The sequence below is a fragment of the Scyliorhinus torazame genome, chromosome 30 (assembly GCF_047496885.1).
Source record: "Scyliorhinus torazame isolate Kashiwa2021f chromosome 30, sScyTor2.1, whole genome shotgun sequence".
Lineage (NCBI taxonomy): Eukaryota > Metazoa > Chordata > Chondrichthyes > Carcharhiniformes > Scyliorhinidae > Scyliorhinus > Scyliorhinus torazame.
In genome coordinates this window covers 1,716,980-1,733,500 of record NC_092736.1, presented here as the reverse complement: position 1 = coordinate 1,733,500, position 16,521 = coordinate 1,716,980, and the positions used below count along the sequence as shown (strand labels likewise).

The window sequence follows — 16,521 nt, the reverse complement described above, 5'->3', positions numbered from 1 at the left end:
GCCCCTGGTCCCTCGCCCACGCTGCTATCCTTCTAATTCAAACAGCAAGTATTTGGCAATGGGGGCCGTGGCAGCTGAGTCCGCCTTGTGCTCAGCTGATGTACGTATACACACACACACACACCAACGCACACGGACACACGCACACATCTACACACACACATCTACACACACACACACAACATACACACAGACACACACTGACACCTACACACACAGACGCACACACCAACAGACACACTGACACCTACGCACACCAACAGACACACTGACACCTACACACACACACATAGACACACACACACAAAGACAGATACACACACACCAACAGACAGACACACACAGACAGACATACACACACAGACAGACACACACAACAGGCATAGACACAGACACACACACACACACAGGCATAGACACACACCAACAGACACACGTACAGACACAGACACACACCAACAGACACACACCAACGGACAGTGGTCCGTGCTGAGGGAGTACTGCACTGTCAGAGGGTCAGTACTGAGGGAGTGCTGCACAGTCAGAGGGTCAGTACTGAGGGAGTGCTGCACTGTCAGAGGATCAGTACTGAGGGAGTGCCGCACTGTCAGAGGGTCAGTACTGAGGGAGTGCTGCACTGTCAGAGGGTCAGTACTAAGGGAGTGGCACACTGTCAGAGGGTCAGTGCTGAGGGAGTGCTGCACTGTCAGAGGGTCAGTACTGAGGGAGTGCTGCACTGTCAGAGGGTCAGTACTGAGGGAGTGCTGCACTGTCAGAGGGTCAGTACTAAGGGAGTGGCACACAGTCAGAGGGTCAGTGCTGAGGGAATGCTGCACTGTCAGAGGGTCAGTACTGAGGGAGTGCCGCACTGTCAGAGGGTCAGTACTGAAGGAGTGCTGCACTGTCAGAGGGTCAGTGCTGAGGGAGTGCTGCACTGTCAGAGGGTCAGTACTGAGGGAGTGCCGCACTGTCAGAGGGTCAGTACTGAGGGAGTGCCGCACTGTCAAGAGGGTCAGTACTGAGGGAGTGCTGCACTGTCAGAGGGTCAGTACTGAGGGAGCGCTGCACTGTCAGAGGGTCAGTATTGAGGGAGTGCCACACTGTCAGAGGGTCAGTACTGAGGGAGTGCTGCATATAAAGCTTAAATCTATGTTCCTGTGAATCCTCATCCTATGAGCACATCATCTTCTAAATGATGATTTATCCAACAATGGTTGGATTAGCACACAGGGGCTACTTTAGCACAGGGCTAAATCACTGGCTTTTAAAGCAGACCTAGGCAGGCCAGCAGCACGGTTCGATTCCCGTACCAGCCTCCCCGAACAGGCGCCGGAATGTGGCGACTAGGGGCTTTTCACAGTAACTGCATTTGAAGCCTACTTGTGACAATAAGTGATTTTCAATTTTCATTTTCATTTCAATGAGGTAACAAGTGCTAAAGAATTACTTTTGCAAACTCCAAGCCCAGTTAATTTAAACACCCAACCTGCAAGGAAGGAATATAAACCCAAAGGAAATAGACTTTGAAAGTTAGATTGGTCAACATGGTTCAAATGGGTTAAAGGCTGGACATCTCTGCTCCATACTTTAATGGGTTAAAGGCTGGACATCTCTGCTCCATACTTTAATGGGTTAAAGGCTGGACATCTCTGCTCCATACTCAATTGTCTGTCTTTAAAACATTCTCAAAATGTAAAACCATAAAAATCATTTCGGCATCTCCAAAAATGTAGATTAAAAGATGTTTTGTGAAGATGTATTTTGTGAATAGTAAATTCGACAGGAACTGAATGTAGGCGGCTGACCTGGAGCAGTTTGCGCTTGGGAGCACTGTCAGAACTCCGGTTGTTTCTTACGCAAGGTCCCACCCAAAAATGTTTCAGGAGCTGACGGCACTGCCGCGCGCGTGTCCAGCATTCTCTGCTTTAAAGCATTGGAATACAGAATGAATTTAATTGCTGTGAATCTAACCACGGAATTGTTTAATCTTTCTTTGAAGGTGTAGCAAAGAATTAGTTTCCAAGGAACTGACATCCTGCAGACGGAACTGGGAGGGTGTTTCCAAAACGGTGCCTGTAGCCAGCCAGTTAGTCCTGATCCCAATCTCTGTGATATATAGCCGGTGGAGCTCTCTTATGGAAAAGATGCCCTTTTTCCTGGCACTCACTTACAGTTGTCATACTCAAGTGAATATCAAAATAACTGGCTCTAAAAAAATCCCCACCTCAATAAATTTCAGTGCTGTTTCTCACTGGAGAACAAAACATAACCATTTCCTTGCCGTGTGTGCGGTGGTACAGCAGACATTGTGAGCACAATGCCCAAAAGAACGCGAAACAACGCTAGCGGTGGTAATGAGCAACACAACCCATGACGTAGCTTCAGTCTTCAGACCATTTTAGCCAGCTGCTCCGAGCCGGGATACCAGTTGGAGTGTCATTACATTAAAACTATCGCAACATGGTGGCCTGGATTGGACCCAGGTGCTCATACTGTTTCTACAGTAGAACAGGAGTTACAACATGGCAAGCAGAAATACGCAGGTGATCACGGCGCATGTATAGGCACATTGACAAGTCACAATGGAGGACAAGATCTAACCTTCAGGTTGGGTGGCCACTTTGAAAGGAGCAGAGCTCTCTCCCGCTCCATGCTTATTGTGAGCGACCACTCGGAAAACATATTTCACATCTGGCATCAGCTCACCAATCGTCACTTCCAGGTCTCCGGGCCGACTCGTGTCTTCCACACGTTCCCTATGAAAAGTGGAACAACAGACCATCAGCACAATTCACCCAATTGGAGCTGAGAACATCTCTCTGCATTGCCTGCAGGTCCCCACATGTTGGGGATTGGTAGATCATGACATCTCTGCTGTCTTTACTATGTTTAGAACGGTGTCAAAGTGCACCAGGATCACTTCATTCAACGCTCTCAATGGCTGAGTGGGCAAGATGATGAGGCATTATCTCATTTTGGGCTCCATTCCTGATCAGTCACTAACTGATCTTGGCTAATGTGGCAATGAGTCCCCACAAGATTAGAGGCAACACAATCACTCTCCACGTCCCTCTCCTAGGCTAAAGACGGTGAAACCAATCGGGTTTTCCGATCATGGTCACTGTCGCGTGAGTCCCACATGGGAATATGGGGCGGGATTCTCCGATATCGGCGCAATGTCCGCCGACCGGCGCCAAAAACGGCGAGAATCAGTCTGGCATCGCGCCGCCCCAAAGGTGCGGAAGTCTCCGTATCTTGAGCGGCCGAGCCCTCACCTTGAGGGGCTAGGCCCACGCCGGACTGATTTCCGCCCCGCCAGCTGGCGGGAAAGGCCTTTGACGCCCCGCCAGCTGGCGCGGAAATGACTTTGCCGGGTGGCGGGAGCGTTAGCGGCTGCTCACGGCATCCCCGCGCATGCGCAGTGGAGGGGGTCTCTTCCGCCTCCGCCATAGTGAAGACCATGGCGAAGGCGGTAGGAAAAGAGTGCCCCCACGGCACAGGCCCGCCCGCGGATCGATGGGCCCCGATCGTGGGCCAGGCCACTGTGGGGGCAGCCCCCGGGGCCAGATCGCCCCGCGCCCCCCCCCTAGGACCCCGGAGCCCGCCCGAGCCGCCGTGTCCCGCCGTCCCAAAGGTGGTTCAATCCACGCCAGCCGGCGTAGGTTGACAGCGGCGGGACTTCGGCCCATCGCGGACCGGAGAATCGCCGGGGGATTCCCGCCGACCAGCGCAGCGCGATTCCCGCCCCCGCCGAATCTCCGGTGGCAGAGAATTCGCGACACGGCGGGGGCGGGATTCACGCCGGCCCCCGGCGATTCTCTGACCCGGTGGGGGGTCGGAGAATCACACCCAAGGTGTGTGAACAGACTGGGCTGGGTGTGTTGTATCCGCTAATAGGCAAATATTCCCCCAACACAATGACTAAATGCACAGAATCAAACAGCATTTGGGCAAGAAAATTGGAGGATGGTGAGGAAGAAATTCTGGATAAGTGTGAACAGTGAAAGGAAGGTTGCCTTAAATGGTAAGTAAGGTCCTTCACACCTGGAGGAAGAGATAGTGCAGATACATGGATCTGCTGGTAATCTATCTCTATACTGCCATGCCAAGGATGAGGAGACAGGGTCACAGATCCAGGGAGACCCCAAAAAGCAATGGTATGTTGGATTTTCTACACAAGGGTAGAGAATTGGTTAAAGGTTTGTGAAAGATTTGTTTGAGGCACAAGTGGAGGACACCTCACTGTAGGAAGGGTATCAGAAACTATGGAAAGGAAAATACAAAGGTTCACGAGAATGATACCAGATAAAATTGGCCTGCTTTGCACTAGGACAGGAAAGGTTAAGGAGAGATGTAATGGAAGGTTTCAAAATTATGGAAGGTAAATAGTGAAAGATTATTTCTACTGATTAGCAAATCAGTAACTCAGGATTATCACGCAAAAAAGGGAACGGTAGAAGAATTTTTAACCACAAGTAATTAATGAGATAGAGATTAGAGAACAATTAGAAACGGAATTATGGGCGCTATTCTCCCCCCCCACGCCGGGTGGGAGAATCGCCGGGGCGCCGCGCGAATCGCGCCACCCCGACCCCCGCATGCGATTCACCCACCCCCCGGAAACCAGCGGCGTGCGATTCGCACCGGGTCGCTCGGAGAACCGGCGAGTGGCGAGTCCATCCCTGGTCGCTGCCGGTGGGAACTCTGCGGGAACGCTGGGGGGGCGGCCTGTGGGGGAGGGAGGGGGGCTCCTTCACCGGGGTGGCCTCTGATGGGATCTGGCCCGCGATCGAGGCCAGCATCTCCCCCCCGGGCCTACCTCCTTCCGCGCGCGGCCCCAGAACACCGGAGCCATGTTGGTGAGGGGCCGGCGTGCGTAAGATGTTCCCCGCGCATGCGCAGGATGGCGCGGCGCCCGACGCTGGAGAGGTGTGAACTACTCTAGCGCCATGCCCGGGCCCTGTTCGCGCCATCGTGAAACGCGTCGGCGTTCACGACAGCGCAAACACTTGGCCTCCATATCGGAGATTCGCCCCCGATACTTATTTGAAAGAGCAAACAGAAAAGACAGGGTGAGATCAGGGAAATAGGATTAAAGCAGACTGCTCCAATTAGGACTTTATACTTTTGAAGCGTGGTCGCTGTTGTAATGTAGGAAACGCAACAGTTGAGCTGCGCATAGGAAGACTCCATTAACAGAAATGACCAGATTTTCAGTGATGTTGGTTAACAGCCAGGAGATCAGGGGGAACTCCCTTACTGGTCTTCGAAATAGTGCTGTAAGATCTTTTGTTTTCACCCGGGCGAGGAGATGGGGCTTTGGTTTCACATAATAATAATCTTTACTAGTGTCACAAGTAGGCTTACATTAACACTGCAACAAAGTTACTGTGAAAAGCCCCTAGTCGCCACATTCCGGCACCTGTTCGGGTACACTGAGGGAGAATTCAGAATGTCCAATTCACCTAACAAGCACGTCTTTCGGGACTTGTGGGAGGAAACCGGAGCACCCGGAGGAAACCCCCGCAGACACGGGGAGAACGTGCAGACTCCGCACAGACAGTGACCCAAGCCGGGAATCGAACCTGGGACCCTGGCGCTGTGAAGCAACAGTGCTAACCACTGTGCTAATGTGTTGCCCGTTTCACACAGGGGGTAAAATGACCAAGATTTCTATTAAAAAGGGCATTCGATTTTTAAAAATCTTATCCCTCCCTCCCGTAAGAGCCCTCACTCCTTTCAGCATTCGCCGTTTGAGTTCCTGCATTTGTGACCAAAGGGTGTGCGGTGCCTCTGGGGCCAGGGTCCCAGCGAGACTCAGAAGAGGAGGGGAAGGCAACGGGGTAGAGGCATGATTTAAATAAAATAAAGGCATATTAAATTGCCCTTAAACTGAGGAACACTTGAGTCAATAAACAACAGTTGGTCCACAATTTCTCAGTGTTTCATATTCCTTAAATCCCTTCTCACCAATATTAATGCAGGGCACCTTCGGAGGTGGGGTTGACTGATGTGCCTGACTCTTACCTGTTGGTGCCATCTCTGGAGTAGTAGACGGAGTAGGTGAGGATCTCTGCGTTAGGATCTGCAGGCGGACGCCATGTCAGCTTGATGAAGCGCGTGGAGACGAGGAGGGCCATCACATCTCGAGGTGCAGAGAGCAAGAGTCCGGCTGTGGTGGCTGCTAGATGGTCAGCAGTAGCACTTGTCAGTGAGGGAGGGGTAAATGTGGGAATGGGAACATCTGGGATACAGGCAGGGATGGCAGACACAACGATAAACAAAAAGAAAAAAAGGAGAAAAAGAAAATAAACCAAACCAAAGCACAATGGGAACGTAACAAAATGAGCAAAACACACAAAGGGCAAACGAGCAAAGTTGCTTGTCTAAAAGGGAGGCGTGCACACATTACAGCAACAGCATCAAAAAGGCAGGCACATAGTGACACATTGCACCTACTCACTCGCACAGTTCAACAAGAAGCTAAATACAATGTCACTGCAGCTGATGCTGGAGCACAGACCTGCCGAATCCGACCCATCCTGAAATATTCCAGTTAAACAAAAATAAAATCTGGGATTCATTTAGTACGACGGGAAACCGAATTTCCTTGCAGGTTTTCCTCTTTAAACAAACATAAGGCAAGGGACAGGAGCGGTAATTCGGCCCTTCGTGCCTACTCTACCATTCAATACGATCACGGCTTTAACTCCACTTTTCCGCCTGCTCCCCAGGCCTTGCAGACCAGAAACCTGTCCATCCCCAGCCTGAAACATATTCAACAATGGGAGCACCCATCTCTGGGGTAGAGAATCCAAAGATCCACAATCCTTTGAGTGAAGAAATTTCTCCTCAGCTCAGTCCTCAATGATCCTTATCCTTAGACTGGGCCCCCGACCAGTGGAACCAACCTCAGTACCTACCCTAGCCAGCCTCTTCAGAATTTTGTGTGTTTTAATGAGATTGCCTCTCATTCTTCTAAACTTCAGAGAGTATTGGCCCAATATACTCATCCTAGGCCAACCCCTTCACCCCAGGGTCTAATATAGTGAACCTTACTCAATGATGCACGATTACTGTTAGACTCTGTCACTTCCGGCACCACTCGGCTTACTTGTACCATATTCCCACACTGTTCTGTTGTCTCGATTTTTCCCTTTGGATTTCCTCATCTGAACCCTCCCCGTTCCACCCACCCCCCCACCCTCAGCCTTCTAGGTTGAGGCCCTATCCTCAGCTCTAGCTGTATGATTTCCCCAGGGCGGTCATCCCAAGCAGGTTTAATTGGAGTCCATCCCAAAAGAATGGGATGGAGCACTGGTGCTATTGCCCCATGAATTAAAACCGCTTCTGCCTACACCACACAGTCACATGTTCAATTCTCTAACCTGCTTGACCTTGTGACAAGGTGTTTTGCCAGAAACTACCCTTTTCAGAAAGCCCCAGGACATTGGAACTTGTACTCCAAGAGCAATTGGAACAAGGATCCAAGGGACTATTCTGCATAAAAACTGGATTTCTGCTCTTCCATCACACATTGAAAAAAGTGCTTCAATTGTGGTAGAGGCTCCAGGTTTCCTGGCCTAGTCCTATCCCAGGGTGCCCCTCACCTGCCAATCTAAAAGCAAGCCTGTCACTGTATAACCATCATTAACCGATCAACGACCAGTGAATGAGGTCTGAGCAGTTTAAGCGTTCCACCATCTGGATACAGTTGGGAGGGGATGGGGGATTAAATGTGTGCTCAACCCTGGCCAGAACCGATGCCAGATGGATTCAAATCAAGCCCCTAGGTTGTGACTCCCTGGTGCTGTCTTAATAAAGCAAGATGTTCAGAAATCACAGCACAATGTAGTCATTCGGGGCTGATTTGATGACATCTGATATGACATTGAGCCTCGTGCATTAAATCGGAGTTTGTTGGAGCCCAGCTCCGAAATCCGAATCAAACAGAGCTGAACCAACAGAGCAATTCTCCAACAGGGTTGTGGTGGGGCAGACTTCACCCACAGTCTAGTTCTGGAACAGGGCGCTAGTCATCAGCCTAATGCTCATCAAAGCTTCAGGGAAGTGTTTAAAGATATAAATATGTCTGAAATTAACTCAACTAAACTTTCAATATTTGTGTGTGATGGCAGTACGACTATTTCCCTCCTCACTGGGAAGGTATTGATCCGAGTGTAACACTGCAGGAGGAAGCATGGTTGTGTGTTTTGTGTGTGATGGCAGTACGACTATTTCCCTCCTCACTGGGAAGGTATTGATCCGAGTGTAACACTGCAGGTTGAAGCTGATACTGTTACAATTATTATTTGCTTCAAGTTCAACGCTGACTTCACACTAACCTCCTCCCTCTCAGGACTTGGTGCCTGATGTTGCCGTGCAAGTTCTCGAACAGATTTCATTCACGTTTGTTCAATGTAAATTAGTAAACATTATTTTTTTAATTTGGAGATTTTCTGTAAGGAAAATTGTTTTGTGATGTTGAATTATATTGTTTTATCAATGCCATAATCCCCATGAGGACCATGGGGAAGCCTTCAGTGATCTCCCCGATAGACTGGGACGAGCTCCTCAGGGTAGGGAGGAGGCTGACCGCCTGGAGTTAAAGGAGGTCTCACTAATTCCCCCCCCCCCCCTTGGAGGACACCTCAGTGGGACATCCATCCACCGACAGTACGATCCTGCAGTGGTCACCAACCCAGCCCCAAATGGCCTCTCAATAGCTACTAATTGGTTGAGTGCTGTTGCCAGGGGGTGGGGGGGGGGGGGTAACTGTTTGTGGTATGACCCTGCCTCTGGGTCCCACACTTCACAGTCCAGCTTTTATATCCAATTCCTTGGTCTGACAAACAGCGCCGATATCCTAACCATTCTTTCATTGACGGAATTACAAATTTAATGGGGACCACAAGAGAAAAATGCCAGAAACGATTTTGGCAGGTAGAGCAGCACGGTGGCGCAGTGGGTTAGCACTGCTGCCTCACAGCGCCGAGGTCCCAGGTTCGATCCCGGCTCTGGGTCACTGTCCGTGTGGAGTTTGCACATTCTCCCCGTGTTTGCGTGGGTTTCGTCCCCACAACCCAAAGATGTGTAGGGTAGGTGGATTGGCCGCGCTAAATTGCCCCTTAATTGAAAAGCTGAATTGGGTACTCTAAATTTACTTTACAAAAACAATTTTGGCAGGAGAGAAGGACAAGGACATGCCCAAATGTTAGAATGTATCACAGCGAACAGATCTTCACTCAATCCTGCTCACCCCAGTAAACAAAAGCTGCCTCTATACCCTGCTGGGATTGGGAGCCAAGACACCTGCTCCGTCCTCACTATACTGCCAGGCTGGAACAATTCTTGGTTGCTTGGACTGGGGATTCATATCCCTGGGGCTATAACTGCACCCTCGCAGAGTTGGGGCAGGGTGAGGTTGGGGGTTCGACTTCCTGCAGGCCTTGCTTTCCAGAGAAATTCCTCAGCGTTCAGGGAACTCACGACTGATAAAGACAACACGATAGCAGATCAGGGAATGGATATTAAAACGGCCAATCAATAAACTGAGAGATTTATATTGGAAATTGAACAGTAAATCAATACACTGAGTGATTATAGGAATGGGGCAAGATTTGTCGCCAGTCACAATATCCTGATTCCACTCCATGCTCACTTCCCTCTGAGAACACCAAGGACTGTATTTGGCATTTTAATTAGTTTTAGTAATACAATGAAACACAAGTACACAATAGTGTTCACTGTTTTACAGTGGCAGCCATGTTATTACTAAAAATAGCAAAGAATGGAAATCCCAATCAATGTAAATCCACTGAGAGTTTCTGAGATCAGGCTGTGTCGCTCTCACCCAGTGGCGATGGACGAAGACACAAACACACACGGGCAGAGCAGAGACATGCACACATGCATAAACATGCACACGCATAACCCAACTCATTAATATCTACGGCACTACATAATTGGATTAAATGCCATCACAAGTTGTGCTTTCAGTGTTCCAACTGGTTTACCCAGTGAGTTGCTGAGTTGTGCAGGTGAAGGAAATTTCACATTTAATCCCCAGTCAATGTTAAGTTAACTAATGTCAGTCGGGGCTGCAGTTACGATGCTTCAATTGGTCTCAATACCCTGGACTGTGGGGCAAAGTGGAATTAGCCAGGAATCCTTGACTGATCAGTCACCTGCTTAAATGACCCATTTTTTAAAGAAGGTTACTTTTGTTTCCCTCTAGTTCTTTCCTGTTGCCACCGTTTGCTGCCCTCGTGAGTTTACACAAATTCCAGTTGCCCATTCTCCTGTCAGTGTGTAAGGATAGCAACAGGTTCGCTTGTGATGCTGCTGCAGTCAAACAGGCCACTAGCATTGACCGTTTGGGCTCACAAGTGGAGCTGACCACTTGGGTGAGGTGCTGAAAGGAACACCCTTGGAGCCACACGCAAGAGAGTCAATTGGAAAGCAGAAAAAGAACTGGATACGAAGAGTCAATAACACTTGTTGGGTTAGCAGCCCATCACTGCCTGACCTGACCTACTGTCTGTTGCTGGAAAGAATAAGCACGAGAAGGTCCTCCAGCTAGAGCCCGTGCCAAAGATAAGGAGCAGGTCACCAGCGAATGGTTTGTCCTCTAGTCGCAGCCAAGTGGAGATGGGGCCCTGGCTCGCCCAGGAGGAAGTGGAGGTGTTTACCACCTGCTAGGTACTTTTTGGCTGTAGTTGAAGGAGACGCTGGCAGAAGCATGGGGTAAAAGAATTTTGCACAAACTCTTTCTGGGGCACCGAACGGTCACAGTATGAAAGAAAGTAGGAAGCAAAAATAACCTTCTTTCAAAAGTGGGTCATTTAAGAAAAGATAGTCCTTGATGGTGCGGTATCTGTTCGAAGTTCTGCAGAGTCAGTAGCCTCTCCACATACTGCATACTGAATACATGTACAAGCTGTTCTTAGCCCAGAGCAAGCAGAGCTGTTGCTGAAAGCAGTACTGTACCATCTGCCTCACTGCCGCTGCCACCTGTTTCCTATTTACCCTGACTGCCAAGTCCTGAGATCTGACAGTGTCCTGTGGGCTCTCCTTCCTTGGCAGCACCTGGCATCTACGTCTGTGCTGCTTCTCACTTACCATGCTCCAGGATGATGAGCTGGGCGCTGGCCCGTTCATTCCCTACGTCGTTCTCCGCCACACACTGGTACAGACCTTCGTCGGACTTCACCAGACCAAGAACCTGCAGGTTCCGCTCATTCTGAAAAGCAAAGAGCAATGCTAAAACATTACCTTCCACAGATTTACCAAGCTGGGGAATTCCTCACCTTTAGCTCCTCTGACACTAAGGATAAGGCACATTGTCAGAGCAGAACAGAGGGCAGCTTGTGCATTGTCGGTGTCTCGTGGTGTTTGATACCAACACTGGGGTGAATATAAATATTTCATTCTCCAAAGAGCTTAAATGCTGCATGACTATAATAGTCAATAAACACCCTGCCAATTAGAACCCTGATACTGTCAATGATCAGAGAACAGAAAGAAAATTGCCACAGTCACCAAGAATTCCATGGGATGCAATTCCTTTTAAAAAAGGTATCAGGGGTGGGACGGTGGCGCAGTGGTTAGCACTGCTGCCTCACAGCGCCGAGGTCCCAGGTTCAATCCTGGCTCTGGGTCACTGTCCGTGTGGAGGTTGCACATTCTCCCCGTGTTTGCGTGGGTTTCGCCCCCACAACCCAAAGGTGTGCAGGGTAGGTGGATTGGCCACGCTAAATTGCCCCTTAATTGGAAATAAAATGAATTGGGTACTCTAAATTTATTTTAAAAATAAAGTAAAGAAGGTATCAGAGCAGTCAGGAAACCAAAGTGCCTTATCAACACCAGGCTTTCAACCAACTGGAGGTAAAGGTTCCCCACATGTGTGGTGTGTTAGCAAGCCATCATTTCACAAGCCATCATTTCACAAGCTTGTTTCCCAGGTTGTACTGAGTTAGATGGTCAGCCAGGGCATGGAGTGGGTGTGCAACAACAGGCCCCAGTGCTCCCACTGCTAAGGAGACTGGCGAGGGGGGCAGGGAAAGCAGCTAGGGCTCCTGGTCTTGTTCATTGTTTGGTGATCCCTGAGAAATTACATTTGTGTGTACAGTAGATGAGCAAAGATCACACACTCCACAATCTAAATAGCCCACCAAAAAACACACCGTCTAACCCCACTTGCTGCCTTCAGGAGAGGAGATGAGTAAGTGAGAAATGACACACAAATCCAAAGTTAGTAATATGTTATTTGTGTTTTTAACGCGATGAACATCACTGAATGTATAGAGATTTGGCCAGAAAGGTTATCTGATCTAAAACGAATTCAGAACATCGGCAAGGAAGGTTTGCTGAAGGACAGATGCCAGAGCTAGTCCTGTGCACTAAGAGCAGAACCAATGCAAAATCCAAGTGCTGTTGTCCACACTGAACCCAAGAACTGTCCATCAAGGATTCAGGATTAACCACAGAGGCACAGCCACACCCAATCCACTAGCCGATCAGAGTCCAACTTCACACTTGTCAAGAATCTAAGGGAGATATTGCATTATTGCTCTCCCAGGTGAGGGCTGTCCAGTAGAACAGTCTGTGTGATATTTATATAACTCATTATAAATACTTCTCACATACCAACACAGTCAGAAACATATTCTGCCTCCTCTTCCACCAATACTAACATGGTTACCATCTCTAGGAGAGCAGATGTAAGAAATTGGGGTCTTGAATGAACAGGTATTTCCTGAATATTAGAACACCCCCTAAAACGTTTTTTAAAAAGGCAACAATTTATAAGCAGTCTGTGGAGCAGGCATCCTGTGTGCCCCCTTTTCTGTGCAAGTGTTTCGAAAGGACCAGGATATGACCCTCAACATGACGTAAACATTACAGCTGACCCCGAACAAGGGGGGTGGTAACCACCCTGACATTGAGCACTTGTCCAGTGTCCATTGGTCGGAATAGTTCCGACAGGTGATTGACACTGAGTAAGCTATCAGCTCCCCCAGCAACGTGTGTATATCGGGCAGTCCTGCTGAGGGATCGTTACTGCTGAATTACTGGGGAGGTGGCAGTGCTCTCTGAGAAGTTGGCTTCTGCAAATAGAAGGTGGGCCAGAGGAGGACGATAAAGGGAAGAGTTTCCTAACACTTCAACCGAGGTCAACACCAATGTGCCAACAGCTCACGGCTGATGCTGCTGGCCATATATCTTTTCTGTCCAATTAGTTACTGCATCAATCCAAACTGTTGTTTCTTTTTCAAAATTTGTTTTAATAAATTTAGAGTGCCCAATTAATTTTTTCCAGTTAAGGGCTGAGTGAAGATCTGTTCGCAGTGATACATTCTAACATTTGGGCATGTACTTGTCTTTCTCTCCTGCCAAAATCGTTTTTCTTTTAATAGATTTAGTGTATCAAATTCATTTTTCCCAATTCAGGAGCAATTTAGCGTGGCCAATCCACCTACCCTACACATCTTTGGTTGTGGGGCCGAAACCCATGCAGACATGGGGAGAATGTGCAAACTCCACACGGACAGTGACCCAGGGCCGGGATTCAAACCCGGGACCTCGGCACCGTGAGACAGCAGTGCTAACCACTGCGCCACCGTGCTGCCCCAAACTGGTGTTTCTTAATCCACTTAATAAACTATCTTAAAATGACTTATGATTCGGGGCGGCATGGTGGTTAGCACTGTGGCCTCACGGCACCGAGGACCCGGGTTCAATCCCGGCCCCGGGTCACTGTCTGTGTGGAGTTTGCACATTTTCCCTGTGTCTGCGTGGGTTTCGCCCCCACAACCCAAAGATGTGCAGGGTAGGTGGATTGGCCACGCTAAATTGCCCCTTAATTGGAATTTTTTTTTAAAAATTACTTATGATTTGTCGACTGCCTATTTAGGTATCTGTGGCCCCTGAACCACTTAAGATCTTACACAGGGAAAAGCTGTAAATATTGTTAACCGTAGAGTCCTTGTTTAGGGAGTTTACTCTCTGGATGTTGTACATGTCCTATTGTTGTTGAAGTTAAAACCGTCACAACCATTCTTGTCACATTTTAATGCAAATATCAGGCAAGAAATTAAAGCCATGTGAATTTTTACTGCTGTGCTGCAAATGTAACTTTCTGAGCTTCATATGTGGTGTGAAGAGGCCGAATCCCTGATCACCTTTTACTGAACAGGACAGGATGTAACACAATAAATGGAAGCAAGGACAGAAATCGTTAACATTATCAGCACGGGGATTATTGGGAATTCAATGGAGGGTGAGGAATGCAACACGTCCACAGGAGAGGGGGGGGGGGAACATAATCCGATCATTTACTTACAACAATCTTGAAATAATCACTGGGGATCACCATGTCTCCATTCTTTATCCATTTCACAGTGGGCATTGGTATTCCTGTCACTTCGCATTCAAACACAATGTCCATGGACTCGTGAGCGTAAATGTTGACTGGACGCTTCAGGAAGTGAGGGGGAACTGTAAAAATATGAGATGAGAGTGGTAAAGAGCCCGCCCCAACCACCAACACTTCACCATGTTGAAATCCCTCCCTGGGATTTCAGGGAGTGTAACAGTAAAGTGTGTGCGGAAAGTTCAATCTACACCCAGTTGAACTCAGCAGTACAGCTAACTACAGGTTCCTCATCCTCATGAACTTGGATTGTGTTTGATGAGCACTCTGTGCTGTGTGACACGGAGGTGAAATACTGACGGTTACTATATCATCGCTGCTTGCTTTGGGAGCAATTTACGGTGATGAATTACGACAATCGCATACGGAATGTGTCACACATTAGAGTCTGTCAACTTCAGGCTGCATTTGTTCCCATGGAGTCTTGTTTCAGCGAAATAAACTAGAATAGGCCCAACACTTACAACTGTCACAAGCAGCCCTGGTCACCAGGGACTGGAAACTGGCACGGCACAAACTAAAATCAGAGCAAGAATTAAACAAGTCCTTTGAAAAACAAGGGGCTGGATTCTCCGCTCCCTGATGCCGAACACGATTCCGGCGACGGGATGGATAATCGGTTTTGGCGCCGGAATCGGGAGTGGTGCCGGTTGTCCACCGTGGAGTATGCCGCGCCGAGTGTCCACCGCCTCAGGCCCGCTCCGCGATGCTCCGTCCCTGACCAGCCGAATTCCTGCCGGTGTGGGACTCTCATGGTCCCACCGTCGGGGATCCTCGGGTGGCGGCTGCGGACTCAGTCCGGGGCTGCCACAGTCGGGGCAGGGCCAATCGGAGGGGTAGGGGGGGGGGTCTTTACCCGGGGCTGGGGGCAATGTGGCCGGGCGGGCAGTCCGGGGCGCGTGAGCGGCCGATGTGGGCCACTATTTTGCCGGTCCAGGTCCGTGGGCTGAGTCCGCCATGGAGCATGGCGTGGCCACAACAGGCCGCCGCCGTACGCAGGCGCGGCCTCTGACCCGGTAGTGCGGGGGGCCGTATCGGCAGCTGAAGCTGCGAGCTCCACGACGTCTCCCTGCGAGACCCCAGCAAAACAGGGAATCTGTGGCCTTTTAACGCCAGTTTTCCTGGCGTTAAAGAGCACAGTTTTCACGACGGCGTGGCGACTTAGTCCCAAAAACGGAGAATCCAGCCCAACATTGTCACTGAAAGCCCCTCGAAGACTGGAAAGGTGGAATTGAGTGCAGGTGACAGGGACTCACAGCCACCAGCTGGAATGTGGCTGAGACTCCCGCAGTGCCTTCTTCGGGGAGGGTCTGCCAGTATTGTCAAGTTTGGCACTTAAGTGACACACCGATCAGGGGCCGGCAGCTCCTCATTGCCATAAGCTACTGGCAAAGTACCCGCCAGAGGGCCAGGATCTGCAGAGGCCCAGCCACAGGTGAGTGAGGGCAGGATGGTCAAGGTGGAGTGGGGTGGATCAGAGCCAAGGCAAGGGCATGGCTCCGGGGAGGCACCCCTTTCCCAATGCCAAGTCCGCCAATCAGGCAGGGTGAAGCCCTTAAGTGGGCATTAGTTGTTCACTGAAGGGCCACAGTTGACGGCAGGACAGGAAGGCCACCCATAATCCTGTCCAGTGTTGGTCGGGGCAGAGGCGTGAAACACCATTACAGGCTGTAAAATGTGACTGCGGAACAGACAAGATTATCAGGCAGAGAATGTCGGTGACAAGCAGCGGGAATCAGCACAAAATGGGCTGTAATGAGGTTGGTCCTGACTGCCACTTGTTTACCAATCAGAACAGACCCGCAGATTGGCTGGCGGAGACAAAACACTTGAATCATTTACGGAACAATGGAATCGGGGGTGTTTATATGGAGTTTTCTGAATCAATGAATTAAGAGGAGCTGAATAATCTTCCACAACTGTAATTATCTTGTAATCCTATTACTCCCACTGAACATTTTCATCTTATTACGACATTAACAAAGGATTTGTTTATCAACACCTGCAGAGCCAATCTAAGGTCAAGTCACCGTTTGGTCTGTTCTAACAGCTGACAGACAAATATGTAGGCCTGGACTCCCTGGTTT

General features: G+C 49.4%; 1 protein-coding gene across 10 annotated transcripts in view; it reads right to left on the bottom strand.

Annotated features, from left to right (window-relative positions):
* The window catches only part of LOC140404308 (neogenin-like), a 223,681-nt gene that overhangs the window by 75,190 nt on the left and 131,970 nt on the right, over positions 1–16,521 (bottom strand). For 6 of the 10 annotated variants that reach the window (XM_072492648.1, XM_072492655.1, XM_072492653.1 and 3 more), the window contains exons 6-9: positions 14,345–14,499; positions 11,122–11,242; positions 6,028–6,244; positions 2,602–2,756 (exon numbers count right to left, since the gene is read on the bottom strand). In XM_072492648.1, coding sequence (XP_072348749.1) covers positions 2,602–2,756; positions 6,028–6,244; positions 11,122–11,242; positions 14,345–14,499 — 648 coding nt within the window. The remainder of the gene's footprint in view (positions 1–2,601; positions 2,757–6,027; positions 6,245–11,121; positions 11,243–14,344; positions 14,500–16,521) is intronic. The other 4 variants (XM_072492651.1, XM_072492656.1, XM_072492657.1 and 1 more) reach the window with 2 other exon arrangements.